We start from the raw sequence: 19,093 nt of genomic DNA on the forward strand, positions 1-19,093 counted from the left end.
TGTCTGCTAAATGGCATATACTATTATTATATATTAGGTTCACTACACTAGTTAATAGGGAAGATATACAACCAGATAACCAGAGGGCTGGAGCAGGATGTAATTGTTTATGGCCTAACTGTGGCCTCATTTTGGCTAGAGGCCTGTAACATGATGTTCCAACAAACGTCTACCATTCAACATGTTGTTCTTTACAATAGGAATTGTACGAGAAAGCCTTACCAGCAGTCATCATCAAGCCTCCTTCCTAAAAGCTGTCGATGGGGTAAAACACTGAGATTTGCCCCCTTTTAACGATGCATCTTTATAGTGTCAGGGGATCCCAGTTAAGGGTAGAGCATGGTGCACTTGGACCCAAATCGTTCTCAACGTTCAAATGATTCAAACTGTTTTCAATGATCTCGCAAGCTGCTACAATGGACTAACAGCTCAAGTAAATACAATGTCAGTCACAACTGCCTGAATCTGAACAATACTACCAGACAGCTTGGAGATAGACAGCACCACGAGCAAGACAGTGAGGATAGCCAGCCACAAGGGAATGCTATGTTGTATTTGATTTCTAACAGTTCGTTTTTGAAGTACTCCCTGTGAACTCATACACAGGGCTCTATTTGAACAAACCTAATGCATTCGTCAATCTTAGAGTTGGGCGGTCGTGCTATAGGTTCGGGGGGGGATGTGTCAGAAATATTTGAGCTATTTTCACAAACACAATTATCGGCGCAGTTGCTGGCGTTGGAGCAAAAGGGATGGATTTTGATGAATAAACAAGTTGTGGGTGTGTCGAGGCTTGGCCCCTCACTGGCCAATCAGAATGTGCTCCATCGCTATATACAGGTATGTGCTTGATTTGAATGGTGCATTTAAGTTATTTTATGTATTGCCTTGGAATCAACTCCAATTCCAATGTTAGTCCATTAAAGTTTGTTAAATAGCTTACAGAAACAAAATACGTAATACATGTATCACTAGCCACTTTAAACACTGCCACTTTTATATGTACATATTCTTCATCCCTTTACACTTGTGTGTGTGTATAAGGTAGTTGATGTGAAAATGTTAGGTTAGATTACTCATTGGTTATTACTGCATTGTCGTAACTAGAAGCACAAGCATCTCGCTACACCCGCATAAACATCTGCTAACCATGTGAATGTGACAAATACATTTCGATTTGAAATAACAAAATGTACAGTAGACCTATCCCATCTTTGCTAAATTTGTTAACTTAAACCTGTTTGCAGTCCACATTGTCCCCTCACTGTCAGCTGTGTTTATTTTCAGCAAACTTAACATTGGTAAATATTTGTATCAACATAACAAGATTCAACAACTGAGACATAAACTGAACACAGACATGTGACTAACAGAAATTGAATAATGTGTCTCTGACCAAAGGCGGGGTTAAAATCAAAAGTAACAGTCAGTATCTGATGTGGCCACCAGCTGCTTTAAGTACTGCAGTGCATCTCCTCCTCATGGACTGCACCAGATTTGCCAGTTCTTGCAGTGAGATGTTACCCCACACTTCCAGCAAGGCACCTGCAAGTTCCCGGACATTTCTGGGGGGAACGGCACTAGCCCTCACCCTCCGATCCAAAAGGTCCCAGACGTGCTCATTGGGATTGAGATCCGGGCTCTTCTCTGGCCTTGGCAGAACACTGACATTCCTGTCTTGCAGGAAATCACGCACAGAACAAGCAGTATGGCTGGTGGCATTGTCCTGCTGGAGGGTCATGTCAGGATGGGCCTGCAGCAAGGGTACCACATGAGGGAAGATGTCTTCACTGTAACGCACAGTGTTGAGATAGCCTTCATTGACTACAAGCTTAGTCTGATGATGCTGTGACACACCGCCCCAGACCACGACGGACCCTCCACCTCCAAATCGATTCCGCTCCAGAATACAGGGTTCGGTGTAACGCTCATTCCTTCGATGATAAACGCGAATCCGACCATCACCCCTGGTGAGACAAAAACGCGACTCGTCAATGAAGAGCACTTTATGCCAGTCCTGTCTGGTCCAGCGATGGTGGGTTTGTGCCCATAGGCGACATAGTTGCCAGTGATGTCTGGTGAGAACCTGCCTTACAACAGGCCTACAATCCCTCAGTCCAGCCTCTCTCAGCCTATTGCGGACAGTCTGAGCACTGATGGAGGGATTGTGCATTCCTGGTGTAACTCTGGCAGTTGTTGTTGCCATCCTGTACCTGTCCTGCAGGTGTGATGTTCAGATGTACTGATGCTGTGCAGGTGTTGTTACACGCGCTCTGCCACTGTGCGGACAATCAGCTGTCTGTCCTGTCTCTCTGTAGCTCTCTTAGGCGTCGCACTGTAGGGACATGGTCATTTATTGCCCTCGCCACATCTGCAGTCCTCATGCCTCCTTGCAGCATGCCTAAGGCACGTTCACGCAGATGAGCAGGGACCCTGGGCATCTTTCTTTTGGTGTTTTCATAGTCAGTAGAAAGGCCTCTTTAGTGTCCAAAGTTTTCATAACTGTGATATTAATTGCCTACCGTCTGTAAGCTGTTAGTGTCTTAACGACCGTTCCACAGGTGCATGTTCATTAATTGTTTATGGTTCAATCTGGTGCAGTCCATGAGGAGGAGATGCACGGCAGTACTTAATGCAGCTGGTGGCCACACTAGATACTGACTGTTACTTTGCATGTTCATTAATTGTTTATGGTTTATTGAACAAGCATGGGATTTTTACAAATAATCTTTGAAAGACAGGGTCCTGAAAAAGGGACATTTCTTTTTTTACTGAGTTTATGTATATACTGTCTTTCATACCATCTATTGCATCTTGCCTATGCCGCTCTGTCATTGCTCATCCATATATTTATATGTACACTACTTGTCAAAAGTTTTAGAACACCTACTCATTCAGGGGTTTTTCATTTTTTTAAACTAGTTTCTACATTGTAGAATAATAGTGAAGACATCAAAACTATGAAATAACACATATGTAATCATGTAATAAAAAAGTGTTAAACAAATCAAAATATATTTTATACACTGCTCAAAAAAGTAAAGGGAACACTTAAACAACACAATGTAACTCCAAGTCAATCACGCTTCTGTGAAATCAAACTGTCCACTTAGGAAGCAACACTGATTGACAATAAATTTCACATGCTGTTGTGCAAATGGAATAGGCAACAGGTGGAAATTATAGGCAATTAGAAAGACACCCCGCAATAAAGGAGTGGTTCTGCAGGTGGTGACCACAGACCACTTCTCAGTTTCTATGCTTCCTGGCTGGTGTTTTGGTCACTTTTGAATGCTGGCGGTGCTTTCACTCCCGTGGTAGCATGAGACGGAGTCTACAACCCACACAAGTGGCTCAGGTAGTGCAGCTCATCCAGGATGACACATCAATGCGAGCTGTGGCAAGAAGGTTTGCTGTGTCTGTCAGCATAGTGTCCAGATCATGGAGGCGCTACCAGGAGAAAGGCCAGTACATCAGGAGACGTGGAGGATGCCGTAGGAGGGCAACAACCCAGCAGCAGGACCGCTACCTCCGCCTTTATGCAAGGAGGAGCAGGAGGAGCACTGCCAGAGCCCTGAAAATGACCTCCAGCAGGCCACAAATGTGCATGTGTCTGCTCAAACGGTCAGAAACAGACTCCATGAGGGTGGTATGAGGGCCCAACATCCACACTTGGGGGTTGTGCTTACAGCCCAACACCGTGCAGGACGTTTGGCATTTGCCAGAGAACACCAAGATTGGCAAATTCGCCACTGGCGCCCTGTGCTCTTCACAGATGAAAGCAGGTTCACACTGAGCACATGTGGCAAGAGTCTGGAGACGCCGTGGAGAACGTTCTGCTGCCTGCAACATCCTCCAGCATGACCGGTTTGGCGGTGGGTCAGTCATGGTGTGGGGTGGTATTTCTTTGGGGGGCCGCACAGCCCTCCATGTGCTCGCCAGAGGTAGCCTGACTGCCATTGGGTACCGATATGAGATCCTAAGACCTCTTGTGATACCATATGCTGGTGCGGTTGGCCCTGGGTTCCTCCGAATGCAAGACAATGCCAATGCTAGACCTCATGTGGCTGGAGTGTCAGCAGTTCCTGCAAGAGGAAGGCATTGATGCTATGGACTGGCCCGCCCGTTTCCCAGACCTGAATCCAATTGAGCATATCTGGGACATCATGTCTCGCTCCATCCAACAACGCCACGTTGCACCACAGACTGTCCAACAGTTGGCAGATGCTTTAGTCCAGGTCTGGGAGGAAATCCCTCAGGAGACCATCCTCCACCTCATCAGGAGCATTCCCAGGCGTTGTAGGGAGGTTCATACAGGCACGTGGAAGCCAAACACACTACTGAGCCTTATTTTGACTTGTTTTAAGGACATTACATCAAAGTTGGATCTGCCTGTAGTGTGGTTTTCCACTTTAATTTTGAGTGTGACTCCAAATCCAGACCGCCATGGGTTGATACATTTGATTTCCATTGATAATTTTTGTGTGATTTCGTTGTCAGCACATTCAACTATCTAAAGAAACAACTATTTAATAAGAATAATTCATTCATTCAGATCTAGGATGTGTTATTTTAGTGTTCCCTTTATTTTTTGAGCAGTGTATATTTTTATTTGTTTAACACGTTTTTGTTAACTACATGATTCCATATGTGTTATTTTATAGTTTTGTTGTCTTCACTATTATTCTACAATGTAGAAAATAGTAAAAAGAAAAGAAAAACTCTTCAATGAGTAGGTGTTCTAAAACTTTTAACCAGTAGTTATCACGTGAGCATAAATGAGTCGGGAGACAGGCGCAGGAATGCGCAACAGTTTTTTAAAAATTAAGCCCAAATTATAGCGTGCCGTGTGAAGGCACGGGGACGAAGACCAAGCAAACCTGTAACAAAACACAGGGCAGAAACCAAAAACAAAAGAGCGAGGTGTACCTCGAATAAATAACACACGCGCACAAATGATTAACACACGGGACGAGACCCGTAATCATCTGCCCAATGCACAATGGCACGAAAGCCAAAACACAGCACAGGTACTCACACGCACCAACGGACATTGTAACAATAATGGTCCGACAACGGAAACCAAAGGGCACACTTATACAAGTACTAATCAGTGGGAATAGGGGACAGGTGTGCGCGATGAAAGTTCCGGAGGGATCCGTGACAGGAGTGGAAACATTCTTATTCCATTCCTTTACTTAGATTTGTGTGTATTAGGTAGTTGTTGTGGAATTGTTAGGTTACTTTTTAGATATTGCTGCACTGTCGGAACTAGAAGCACAAGCATTTCGCCACACTCACAATAACATCTGCTATCCATGTGTATGTGACCAATAGAATTTGATTTGATTTTGGAATGCGACATTCGACAAGCAGGTGTCCACATACTTTTGGTCATGTAGTGTATAATGTTTTATTGGAATTATCGTACAGATCGCATTTACACTTCTCCAGAAGTTGCATTGCCTGCGTGCCACGGACGTTCTCACCATAAAACCAGTACAATGAATCATTCTAATAAGTTTGTTTTTAATACAATTAAACGAAAAAGAAACAGTTGGGGAATGTCAGCTCACTGTTAAAAAGGGAATGTCAACTCGCTGTTTTGCTCCTCTCAAACATTATCTTTTAATAAAGCTTTGCTGATTGAGATTTATCTCCAAGCGGTCTCGCGAGCCAAACACTTTATGTATGGTCTTGACTAGCCTACTTGATTAAATTGGCAAGGACAAAAAGAAAACAGCCTTCATTGAGAGGAGGGGGGGCTATGCGTGGTGTTTAATCAAATACATCGAAATGGGGGAAAAAACATAACTGTTTTATGTTTCTAAATATGAAGTATCCAGGCACCAAAAGCACATCTTGTCCCATGTGCAGATGGGCTGTGTTTGTCACGGCTGGATAAGCTGCATTTCCGCTGTCAAAATTCATGCCATAACCAACTGTGTTTCCGCTAAAACCAGCTTTTGGTTGGTCTTTTTGGACTCATGTTTTTAAGGACACACCTCCAATATTTCCATCCCTCCCATCTGAGAGCAAGCGAGCTGATGTAAGACAGGTAAATTGCCAAATCTGGAGTTAGAGCTAAAAAAATGCCAATGTGCCAGTTTTTACATGATGAAATTGCAAACTTAACGTAAGTTTTAACACTAGCGCTGCTTTAACGGCAGCCAAATATAGAGCCTAAAGAGTGACATGGTCTCAACTTGGATAAAATAATAGCCCTTAAAAGGGTTTAAAGGATCCTTCGGGATACTTCCCCAGAGACAGATGAACTCATGGACAGCATTTTAAGGTCTCTGCATCCATTACGAAGAAAGTTAATTTCGAGAGCCAATGCTCAACTTCCTTTAAAATGCACACAAAGACAAAAAATTGTATCCACGAGTTCATCTGACTCTGGGGAAGTAGATAAAGGGCTTTGTTTACAAAATACTGAAGTATCCCTAAGGGAGAGAGAGCCCACCTTGTTGCGTCCTGAGCTGAGCTGGGGTGGCAGTGACCTTGAAGCAGCAGTGACTCTTGCCCTGGAAGTGGCCAGATTACCTATTCAAACCAACACAGCAAAGCAACAAGTCAATACAATCCCACATACTTTATGAACACCTGCTCTTTCTATGACATAGACTGACCAGGTGAATCCAGGTGAAAACTATGATCCCAAATCAGTGTAGATGAAGGGGAGGAGACAGGTTAAAGAAGGATTGTTAAGCCTTGAGACAATTGAGACATGGATTGTGTATGTGTGCCATTCAGAGGGTGAATGGGCAAGACAAAAGATTTAGGTGCCTTTGAACGGGGTATGGTACTGTAGGTGCCTGGCGTACCAGTTTGTGTCAAGAACTGGGTTTTTCACACTCACCAGTTTCATCGGGCCAACTTGACACAACTGTGGGAAGCATTGGAGTCAACATGGGCCAGCATCCCTGAGGAACGCTTTCGACACCTTGTAGAGTCCATGCCCAGCAAATCAACTGCTGCTTTCAACAAGCATGTCTCTTGAGAGCAGGCCAGTTCCATTGTGGACCAGTGTGTTGGGTAACCCTTTAGGTAGACAGAAAGGGCAGTTTAGGACCTCACCAGTCTGAGCTGGATCTCACTGCAGTGCTACAGTCACTCCCGGACAGACGAGAGGATATGACCTGAGCATATGCAAGACAGTCTGAAACATTTCAAAGTTTCTGCACAAGATGTCCAAATGTTTTCTCTGGCTATATCTTCAGAGGCTAAACTGTGATTAATAGCAGTGAAAGAAGCCTTTGAAGCAGGATTGGTGACATCAAAGTCCTAATCCATGGGTGGCAGGATTTTTATAATGAGTGGGAAGTATCTTAACACATTTCAAAGGGTTTACTCCATGAATAAACAATAGCTGCACAGATGTGCCACACACACCTTAGAAAAATACGGCACCAGAAACAGGAGGCAGTATTAACCAGGCTGCAGTGTACACTCCGAAGAAAACCTTTGTTTTCGATGAAGCTAAAGTTGAATTGACAGACAAACAATTGTCCTCGATTTCAGATAGACCCGTACATCAATAGACAAAGATGAGATCATTCCTTTCACTATAATATAACACTTTAGGTCAATTCTAAAGGGTTAATGACTGAGAATGATCAACCTAAAACAACTATGGTGTTAGATCACAATTCTGTTGTTCCAAAAGACGAACAGTCAGTTTATATTCTACAGTATGACTCATACAGTTTTGCATCTCTGGAGAGATGGAAATCAATTTTTGATGGGTTAATTAAAAGTCAGATCACGTCTAACTTTAGATCATGAATGTCCTGCTCTCGCCAAAGGCTTTGTTTCAGGCCAAATTAATGTTTTGTCACATCACACTCACACAGCTGTAGTCAGGACAGTCCACAACATTTGATGTCAAAAAGCATATATAGTAATTACATCAATGGTAATAACAATGACATTGTGTTCAGGGTCTGACAGTCAAAACACTTTACTGTCCATATGTCTGTAAGATCCAGCAACAATATTCACAATATGGTATTTAGGAACTCTCCCTTGTCTAATTCAAATTATAAACTGGGTAGTTTGGGTACTGGATGCTGATTGGCTGAAAAAGCATTTCAGCCCTGTGTATACCAGACAATATACCATGGGTATTATGCAAAAATACTTGTTTAATGTTCTATTTATGTTGGTAACTAGTTTATAATAGCAATAAGGTACCTCTGGGCTTAGTTGCCTATAGCTAATATACCACAGCTAAGGGCTGTATTCAGGCACTTTGCTTCACGTCGTGTCTAATAACAGCCCTTAGTGGTGGTATATTGGCCATTATAAACTGGGTGGTTTGAGCCCTGAATGCTGATTGGCTGACAGCCGTGGTATATCAGACTGTATACCACGGGTATGACAAAACATGTATTTTTACTGCTCTAATTACGTTGGTAACCAGTTTATAATAGCACTGTGATGACTCTGCAATGCGTCGTGCCTAAGAATAGCCCTTAGCCATGATATATTGGCAATATACCACACCCCCTCGTGCCTTATTGCTTAAATATACCACAACCCCTCGGGCCTTATTGCTCAAAGGCAAAAAAAGCCCTTTATCTACTTCTCCAAAGTGGATACCATTTATGTATCTGTGTCCAGTTTGAAGGAAGTTAGAGATAACATTGGCTCACGAAACTAACTAGCTTAGCACAAAGACTAGAAGTCTTCAGGTACAGCATGCTAGCTAGGGAAGTAGATAATGGGTCTAAATGCCAAAATTCTGAACTATCCCTTTAAGTCTGCCTATACCTTATTACTTAATGCTACAATATGTAACATTTTGGGGCGACATGACCAAATTCACATCGAAAGGCGAGTTATAGATCTTTAAATCTCATTGAAAGCAAGTCTAACAAGTGGTAGGTAGATCTGTTCTATGTGCACTATTAAGTTTAGTTTTGGAATATTTTACTTTTGGTTTTGTACACCAGCTTCAAACAGTTGAAAATTTTATATTATTGGTTATGGAAAAAATATTTTACAGCGGTTTAGATGGTACATTGAATCTCTACACAATGTCTGCTTGTTTTGTCACCTAAACTGAAATTAGGCTAACTATTAGAATTTTAGCAACCAGGAAATGGCAGAGCGATTTCTGTATAGTGCACCTTTAAGTCTACATTTGGAAATTTCAAAAATAATATTTGTTTAATCAAAACAAAAAAACAAAAAAATTGCACAGTATTGCAGAAATGATTCAATCATGTAAACAACCTAATCACTGTAAACACCCTAAAACAGGGCTAGGAAAAGAAATGTCAGAAATCATCATCTTATGTCTGACGAAAACAAACATCTTACAGGCCAAAACACACAAAGACGGATCTTTCAGAATGGTGCCCACAGACAAATGGTGTCAGGTAGCCTAGTGCTCAAGCAGGGACGCGCTGCAATTAGCCAAAAGTAAAGCTGGATGGATTAATTGGAGTCGGTCTTGTGCAAATGAAGAGCCCTCTCTCCTCTCCCCATTAGTGCTGCTGGGCCAGATCATCTGAGCACATTTGTCATGATGAATTAGTGGCTGAGTGTCGAACGGGCCCATGGAGTGTCACGGTGCTTTCACGCCTCTCACTTGCATGACACCATCAAGGAGAGATGAAGGGGCTGTGTTATGATGAGGGAAGCTATGACAGTTGTACCTAAGCCTCAAAACAGACACTCTTCTACTGCTTTCTACATATATTCCTAGGTGGCTCTTATTAATTCATTATTTTGTGGTTCCTTATCGACTTATGACTACATGATTAGTGCATGGGTTAACTGTCTCTCCGCTCAAAGATTTCTTGAAACATGTTAACACCGGAGATGTCCAGCATAAAAAAACATCCTTATATCATAAAACTGTAATGAAGTCAATGGCCGATTGGGAAACAGCGCGTTTCTGTCCGTTGGTAATTCTAGCATAGTATTCATACTGAGCACAAACGGAGTGGGAAGGAGTCACTGCTGCACTTTAAAAGGCAGTGGAATGTGGTTTTATGTCTAGCATGTAAGCGTATGCCTTTTAATGTGCATGGGCCATCAGCAATTTTTTTTTTCAATCGCTTAGGTAATTCACCTCTCTGACTAAGCCTGTATCTTTTCTTTTTGAAAACCAGATAACATCCTCTTACTAAAAACCCACCGTGCCTATTCTCAATGTTCGGAGTCATCATCACAACTGTACAAAACGGTATATATTCGCAAAGGGGTTAATCACTAGAGGCTGTAGGGGTGTTGTGAGAACAGAGGAGGAAGTAAGGGGGTCCATCGCCCAACAGGTCATCCTGTCTTAGGGAGCAGGCGGTGGTGGAGGATCACACTGATCGCTTCTGCTTCATGCGTGTTGCTCTTGGCATGGGCTGCCGCCATAGATACACAGAGTGAGAGAAGGAGAAAAGAGAAAAAGCCATCCCTGGCATCTGTGCGTACACTTTGAAAATTAAGCCCAGCAAGAATCCTATAGAAAAAAAAGCTCAAGCTGGCAGTTGTATTGGGTTTCTATTGACAAGAATAGTCAATGTGCCTAGGATTAAAAAGCAATCCCACGTTCAATATGACACCTCCCTACATTCTTTTATGAGTGCCAGTGCGCGCCTTGTAGTTCAGAAGCTATGGATCGAGCTGTCGACACAGGGGACAATCAAAGTTGTAAGAGAGCAGCCTCTTAGAGCTGAGTTTGCAGAAGCTCCGTGGATATATCTCCCTTCTCTCCCGCTCTCTTTTTTGAATAAATGTGATCTGGAAACTCAACTCAGCAACCAAGCAAATGAGATTATGGCAGCCATACCACCCCCACATAACCAGCAACCTTCACGCCCAGAGTTAGTTGATTTCAATGCAGAAAAGGGTCATCAGAATCTGACTGCTGACTAAAAACATTCCTGTGATTAGAGAAAATATTTTTAAAAAGTTTAACTTTAAAAAGGAAAATTACACCCCAAAACTATATTTTGGGTGGATTGTTGATATGTCCGCAATCAAGTTGAGACAGTATATACAGTGCATTCGGGAAGTATGCAGACTGATTGACTTTTTCCACATTTTGTTACGTTACAGCCTTATTGTAAAATTGATAAAATTGTTTTGTTTCCTTATCAGTCTACACACAATACCCCATAATGACAAAGCAAAAACAGGTTTGTACAAATGCTTGCTAATTGATTAAAATAAAAAAAACGGAAATATTACTTTTACTTAAGTACTGAGACTCTTTACTCAGTACTCTGTTGAGGCACCTTTGGCAGCGATTACTGCCATGAGTCCTCTTTGGTATGACGCAACAAGCTTGGCACACCAGCACTTGTGGAGTTTCTCCTATTTTTCTCTGCAGATCCTCTCATGCTCTTTCTGGTTGGAAGGGGTGCGTCGCTGCACAGCTATTTTCAGGTCTCTCCTAAGATGTTTGATCGGGTTTAAGTCCAGTCTCTGGCTAGGCCACTCAAGGACATTCAGAGACTTGTCCCAGAGCCAATCTGGCTTTGTCTTAGCTGTGTGCTTAGGGTCGTTGTCCTGTTGGAAGGTAAATCTTCGCCCCAGTCTGAGGTCCTGAGCGCTCTGGAATAGGTTTTGATCAAGGAGCTCTCTGTACTTTGCTCCGTTCACCTTTCCATCTATCCTGACCAGTCTACCAGTCCCTGCCGCTGAACAACATCCCCACAGCATGATGCTGTCACCACCATGCTTCACCATAGGGATGGTGCCAGGTTTCCTCCAAACATGATGCTGGGCATTCAGGCCAAAGAGTTCAATCTTGGCTTCATCAGACCAGAGAATCTTGCTTCCCAGAGTCTGAGAACCCTTTAGGAGCCTTTTGGCAAACTCCAAGTGGGCTGTCATGTGCCTTTTACTGAGGAGTGGCTTCAGTCTGGCCACTATACCACAAAAGGCCTGATTGGTGGAGTGCTGCCATAGATGGTTGTCCTTCTGGAAGGCTCTCCCATCTCCACGGAGAAACTCTGGAGCTCTGTCAGAGTGACCATCAGGTTCTTGGTTATCTCCCTGACCAAGGCCCTTCTCCCCCAATTGCTCAGTTTGGCCAGGCAGCCAGTTCTACGAAGAGTCTTGGTGGTTCCAAACTTCTTCCATTCAAGAATTATGGAGGCCACTGTGTTCTTGGGGATCTTCTCCAGATCTGTGCAGTGACACAATCTTGTCTCAGAGCTCTACGGATAATTACTTCGACCTCATGGCTTGGTTTTTGCTCTGACATCAACTGTGGGACGTTATATAGACAGGTGTGTGCCTTTCCAAATCATGTCCAAAAAATGTAATTTACCACAGGTGGACTTCAATCAAGTTGTAGAAACATTTCAAGGATGATCAATGGAAACAGGGTGCACCTGAGCTCAATTTCGAGTCTCACGTATACTTACGTAAATAGGGTATCTGTTTTTATCTTTAAATACATTTGAAAAAGTTTCTAAAAATTTGTTTTTGCTTTGTTATTATGGGGTATTGTGCATAGATTGATGAGGACTTTAAAAAAATGTAATCCATTGTAGAATAAGGCTGTAACGTAACAAAATGTGGAAAAAGTCAAGAGGTCTGAATACTACCAGCAATCTAAAATTGTCCCTTTCCTAAATTAGCCAAGGGTGGAGATTTGGACTGGTTTTACTTAATTCTCCGTTCTGGTCAATGATTATTAGGGCGATTCTGATCCAACAATAAATTCATACATTGTGCCCCTGGCCTGAGAGGATGGACGTTTAATATGTAACTAGTTATAGAAGGCAAATGTTAACTGGCTAACGTTGCCCATGAATGGAAGTTAGGCTAGAGAGCCAACATTTTTGCCAGGTGATAGACAGTTTCAAATCAAATCATATTTTATTTGTCACATGCGCCGACTACCAAGTTGTAGACATTACATTGAAATGTTTACTTACAAGCCCTTAACCAACAATAGTTTAAACATAAAAAAGTGTAAAGTAAAAATAGATAAGTAAAAAACTGAAAATAAAAAGTAAAATTAAACAGCAGCAGTAAAATAACAAGCAAGGCTATATACAGGAGGTACTGGTACAGAGTCAATGAGGTAATATGTAAATGTATGTAGAGTTATTAAAGTGACTATACATAGATTATAAACAAAGAGTAGCAGCAGCGTAAAAGCGGGGTCTGAGTAGCCCTTTGATTAGCTGTTCAAGAGTCTTATGGCTTGGGGGTAGAAGCTGTTAAGAAGCCTTTTGGACCTCGACTTGGCACTTCGGTACCACTTGCCGTGCGGTAGCAGATAGAACAGTCTATGACCAGGGTGGTTGGAGTCTTTGACAATTTTTAGGGCCCTCCTCTGCCTGAAATAGAGGTCCTGGATGGCAGGAAGCTTGGCCCTAGTGATGTACTGGACCATACACACTACCCTCTGTACTGCCTTGCGGTCGGAGGCCGAGCAGTTGCCATGCCAGGCAGTGATGCAACCAGATGTTGCAGTTGTAGAAATCTTTGAGTATCTGAGGACCCATGCCAAATCTTTTCAGTCTCCTGAGGGGGAATAAGCTTTGTCGTGCCCTTTTCACGACTGTTTTAGTGTGTTTGGACCATTATAGTTTGTTGGTGATGTGGACACGAAGGAACTTAAAGCTCTCAACCTGTTCTACTACAGCCCTGTCGATGAGAATGGGGGAGTGCTTGGTCCTCCTTTTCATGTAGTCCACAATCATCTCCTTTGTCTTGATCACGTTGTTGTCCTGCCACCACTTGACCAGGTCTCTGACCTCCCCCCTATAGGATGTCTCATCATTGTCAGTGATCAGTTCTGCCTTATTATTATTCGACCATGCTGGTCATTTATGAACATTTGAACATCTTGGCCATGTTCTGTTATAATCTCTACCCGGCACAGCCAGAAGAGGACTGGCCACCCCACATAGCCTGGTTCCTCTCTAGGTTTCTTCCTAGGTTTTGGCCTTTCTAGGGAGTTTTTCCTAACCACTGTGCATCTACACCTGCATTGCTTGCAGTTTGGGATTTTAGGCTGGGTTTCTGTACAGCACTTTGAGATATCAGCTGATGTACGAAGGGCTATATAAATAAATTTGATTTGATTTGATCAGGCCTACCACTGTTGTGTCATCGGCAAACTTGATAATGGTATTGGAGTCGTGCTTGGCCATGCAGTCATGAGTAAACAGGGCGTACAGGGGAGACTGAGCACGCACCCCTGAGGGGCCCCCGTGTTGAGGATCAGCGTGACAGATGTGTTGTTCCCTACCCTTACCACCTGGGGGTGGCCGTTCAGGAAATCCAGTATCCAGTTGCAGGGGGATGTGTTTAGTCTAGGGTCCTTAGCTTAGTGATGAGCTTTCAGGGCATTATGGTGTTGAATGCTGAGCTGTAGTCAATGAATAGCATTCTCACATAGGTATTCCTTTTGTCCAGGTGGGACAAGGGCAGTGTTGAGTGGAATAGAGATTGCTGTGGATCTGTTGGGGCGGTATGCAAATTGCAGTGGGTCTAGGGTTTCTGGGATGATGGTGTTGATGTCAGCCATGACCAGCCTTTCAAAGCACTTCATGGCTACAGACGTGAGTGCTACGGTTCGATAGTCATTTAGGCAGGTTACCTTAGTGTTCTTGTGCACAGGGACTATGGTGGTATGCTTGAAACATGTGAGTATTACAGACTCGGTCAGGGACAGGTTGAAAATGTCAGTGAACACACTTGCCAGTTGGTCAGCGCATGCTCAGAGTACACGTCCTGGTAATCCTTCTGGCCCTGCGGTCTTGTGAATGTTGACCTGTTTAAAGGTCTTATTCACATCTGATAAGGAGAGCGTGATCACACAGTCGTCCGGAACAGCTGGTGCTCTCATGCATGGTTCAGTGTTGTTGCCTCGAAGCAAGCATAGAAGAATTTAGCTCGTAGGGTAGGTTTGTGTCACTAGGCAGCTCGTGGGTGTGCTTGTAGTCTGTAATAGTTTGCAAGCCCTGCCACATCCGACGAGCTTCAGAGCCTGTGTAGTGTAGTATGATTCAATCGGAGTCCTGTATTGATGCTGTGCCTGTTTGATGGTTCATCGGAGGGCATAGTGGGATTTCTTATAAGCTTCCAGGTTAGAGTCCCACTCCTTGAAAGTGGCAGCTCCACTCTTTAGCTCAGTGTGGATGTTGCCTGTAATCCATGGCTTCTGGTTGGGGTATGTACAGCTCATTCACTGCATTCTTCGTGCCAGCATCCGTCTACGGTGGTATATAGACAACTATGAAAAATATAGATGCACGGTGGGGACAACGTCATCAATGCACTTATTGATGAAGCCAGTAACTGATGTGGTGTATGCCATCGGAAGATTCCCGGAACATATTCCAGTCTGTGCTAGCAAAACAGTCCTGTACCTAGTCACTGGTGCTTCCTACTTTTGTTTTTGCTTGTAAGCAGGGATCAGGAGGATAGAATTATGGTCAGATTTGCCAAATGGAGGGCGAGGGAGAGCTTTGTACACGTCTCTGTGTGTGGTGTAAAGGTGGTCTAGAGTTTTCCCCCCTTTGGTTGCACATTTAACATGCTGATAGAAATTAAGTAAAACTGATTTGAGTTTCCCTGCATTCAAGTCCCCGGCCACTATGATTGCCACCTCTGGATGAGCGTTTTCCTGTATTCTTATGACGTATACAGCTCATTGAGTGCGGTCTTAATGTCAGCATCGGTCCGCTGTGGTATATTGACAGCTATGAAAAATATAGATGTAAACTCTCCTGGTAAATAGTGTGATCTACTGCTTATCATGAGATACTCTACATCAGATGAACAAAACCTAGAGACTTCCTTAGATTTCGTGCCCAGCTATTGTTTACAAATATGCATAGGCCGCCACCCCTTGTCTTACCAGAGGCCGCTGTTTTATTCTCCTGAAAAAGCTTAAAACCCGCCAGCTGTATGTTAATCATGTCGTCGTTCCGCCACGCCTCTGTGAAATATAAGATATTACAGTTTTTAAATGTCCAGTTGGTAGGATATACGTGCTTGTAGTTCGTCTATTTTATCATCGATTGATTGCATGTTTGCTAATAGGACCGATGGAAACGGTAGAGTACCCTCTCGGCAACAGATCCTTACAGGGCACCTGGACCCAACCCACAATACCTTCTTATTTTCCTCCTGCGAATGACGGGGATGAGGTCCTTGTTGGGTGTCTGGAGTAAATCCTTCCTGTCCAAAGAAGAACTCCTCCAGAACGGGGTGAGTAATCGCTGCCCTGACATCAAGAAGCTCAGTCATTTTCGGTCATAAGAAACATTATGTACAAAATAAGTTACAAATAACGTGAAAAAACATACACCATAGCACAATTGGTTACGGGATCGTAAAATGGCGGCCATCTCTTTCGGCGCCATTACATTCGTCAACATGAAAGAGAGGAGGATGGTGTTTCTCTACAAGTAGGGTGAGTCAACATGTTTTTCTACTTGCATGAACGCACACACACACACACACACACACACACACACACACACACACACACACACACACACACACACACACACACACACGGATGCACACACACAGAAATCAGAACCATGGACAGCCACATCATATTTAGCTTATGTTGAATGAACTGAATCGTTTAATTGTCACTGTGTTAGACTAAGCAGAGGTGATTTGATAATGTAGACCTGTTGAAGTTGAAATGGTGCAGGAATAGTGGAGGCAGCTCCTGTTTTCTTTGCGACTTACGGTAAATCTCTGTGGTTCTAAATCAATAGTTGTTTAGTGGTCCGAAAATGTCAGAAACTTTATCTGGCTTGACTATGCTGGAGATCATGTAACTGTTACTGTACATGCACTATGTTTTGTGGACTTCAATGGACAGAGGTTGCTATCCGGTTTTGTGATGAAACAAAGGTGTGGTTGAATTTATTCTGCCACTGTGTCTTCTTATTGCCTCTGCCTTTAGGCCTATATATCACGGCAGCAAGGCATATTAATTAATAGGTTATAGAACAAACAACACAATTATCACAACACATAGTTTGTAACATGGCGGGGGGGGGGGGGCTTCCCCAGTGATTTACCCACGCACCGCTACTGCATCCTATTCAGTGAATTTACATTTTTATTTAAATGGTGAAACATTAAAGAAATTCAACTTTCTTTAGATAAAACTATACTAAATATATAACTGATTAAAACACACTGTTTTGCAATGAAGGTCCACATTAGCCTCAACAGCACTCTTTGGGGTAGCACCATGGTGTAGCCTGAGGACAGCTATTTTACGTCCTCCTCTGGGTACATTGAATTCAATTTAAAACCTTGGAGGTTCATGGTTTTCACACCGTTCCATAGAATCCCACAGTAATTATGACGACTTCCGGAGGACGTCCTTCAACCTACAGAGCTCTTGCAGCATGAACGGACATGTTGTCCACCAAATCAAAGGGAATGTATCTAGTACTGAAAGCATAAGCTACAGCTAGCTAGAGAGAGAGAGCTATATTTCATTGTAATTTGTTCACTTTCACTTACCTAGCTAGCTAATGCAGCTGGCTAATTTAGCTTACTCAAACGCCTGGCTCAAACAGAGAGGAACGCTATTTATGTTAGCTAGCTGGCTAAGGCGATCCAACACTGGAACTCGTCCAAGTCAAGGTAAGCTTTCGGTTTTATTAATTTATTGCCACAGAGGCCTGCCATTGTAACTGCTAAACTGTTTGCTGTACACTGTACTGTGTGATTGTAGCGGGTTTACTAACTCGTTAGTTCTAGTAGCTATGTTGACTATGATGTTAGCTAATATGGTGACAACAATGTAGGTTGTTTGTAGAGGTTAGCGGTTATGATATGAAGGTTTGGCTTGGAAAGTTTCTTTTACCTGGTCACAGACAGCTGTTGTGTTGTGCACAAGTCCACAAGCGAAGGGAATAGGTAAGAGGAGGAGAGCGTGTAGATGCTAGAAGGAATTATACAACGAGGGATGCTATGAAAGTGAACTGTGTGTGCGGGGGATTTGGGGTATATTCATTCCGCTGATTTTGTAGAAAAACATTTCTTAAACAGAAGCAAACGGAATGAAACTGGGATAAATCTATCTGAACTTGTCCAATAGAAACTCTCGTTTCCAACTGTTTGGACTAATGATTTCACCCTGGATCAGCTAGATGCAGGCAAAAGTGTGCAAGGCTGTATTGAATGAGTCACTGTCTGTCACCTTGATTACTCCAATTTGTCTCTCCACCTGTGATAAGTGATAAACATTCATTCGTAGGCTAGGTTGTAATAACCTCATGATAGGGAAAATTCAGAGTATCATATAGTAGCCTAAACCTATTGATGTTACATTGAGTTTGGTGAATGGAATATGAATGACAGTCATCCAATATGCTGTAATAGAAATAAGGCCATGTTTATAAAAAGAAATAAAAACGTCCTCCCTAATCTTAAACGGTACAGACCGCCACTGACTCTGATGATAGAGATACATGTGGAATAATCTGAAATGTGTATTCCTGACAATGCTCTTCAAGAAGTGATGATATTAAAACCAAATAGTTATACATTTATTTAACAACCCATTGAAAACGGCACGTAGTCATCAATGGCTTTAGCAGAGCTGGAGGTCTCCTTTCCCCCCAGCAGCCAAATCGAACACTGCACCGTATTGACGTTTTATTGATAACGACAGAAAGTATCCCCATGAATGTAACCCAGTGGGATGAAAGCCAGACTACTAGCAGAGAACAAAGAGCACAATGTGTCATCATGCTGCACGGCTGAAGGAACATGTCAGATCTTCACAAGAGAAACTCTTAACACGGAGAGAGGAACATTGTACTGTCTTGGAGTTGTGAAAATGTTGAACCAATATGTAGCTTTCATTTCGTACATTTCAAACATCACAGTGGAATTAAGTGCAGTAAATTTGAGCCATTACATTACTGTTGATGTACAGTATGCAAAACATTGGAACATACAGACTTGGCTGGTACATGAATAAAAATCATTTGCAATAAATTAAAATCAGTCTCTGTGATCACTTTCTTCTAGGAAATTTGAAATGTAAACTTGTGTATATACAATGAAAGTTACATAGGCCTACATACAGATTAGCATTTTCTCTGCAGTAAATTAAGGTTGCCACTAAAAA

At 42.8% G+C, this 19,093-nt stretch overlaps 1 protein-coding gene across 3 annotated transcripts in view; it reads right to left on the reverse strand.

Annotated features, from left to right (window-relative positions):
* myo3b (myosin IIIB) overlaps positions 1-19,093 on the reverse strand; it is a 106,091-nt gene that overhangs the window by 42,937 nt on the left and 44,061 nt on the right. For all 3 annotated transcript variants that reach the window (XM_064944796.1, XM_064944795.1, XM_064944797.1), the window contains one exon: positions 6,467-6,546. In XM_064944796.1, coding sequence (XP_064800868.1) covers positions 6,467-6,546 — 80 coding nt within the window. The remainder of the gene's footprint in view (positions 1-6,466; positions 6,547-19,093) is intronic.

The sequence above is a fragment of the Oncorhynchus masou genome, chromosome 29 (genome assembly GCF_036934945.1).
Source record: "Oncorhynchus masou masou isolate Uvic2021 chromosome 29, UVic_Omas_1.1, whole genome shotgun sequence".
Taxonomy (NCBI): Eukaryota; Metazoa; Chordata; class Actinopteri; order Salmoniformes; family Salmonidae; genus Oncorhynchus; species Oncorhynchus masou.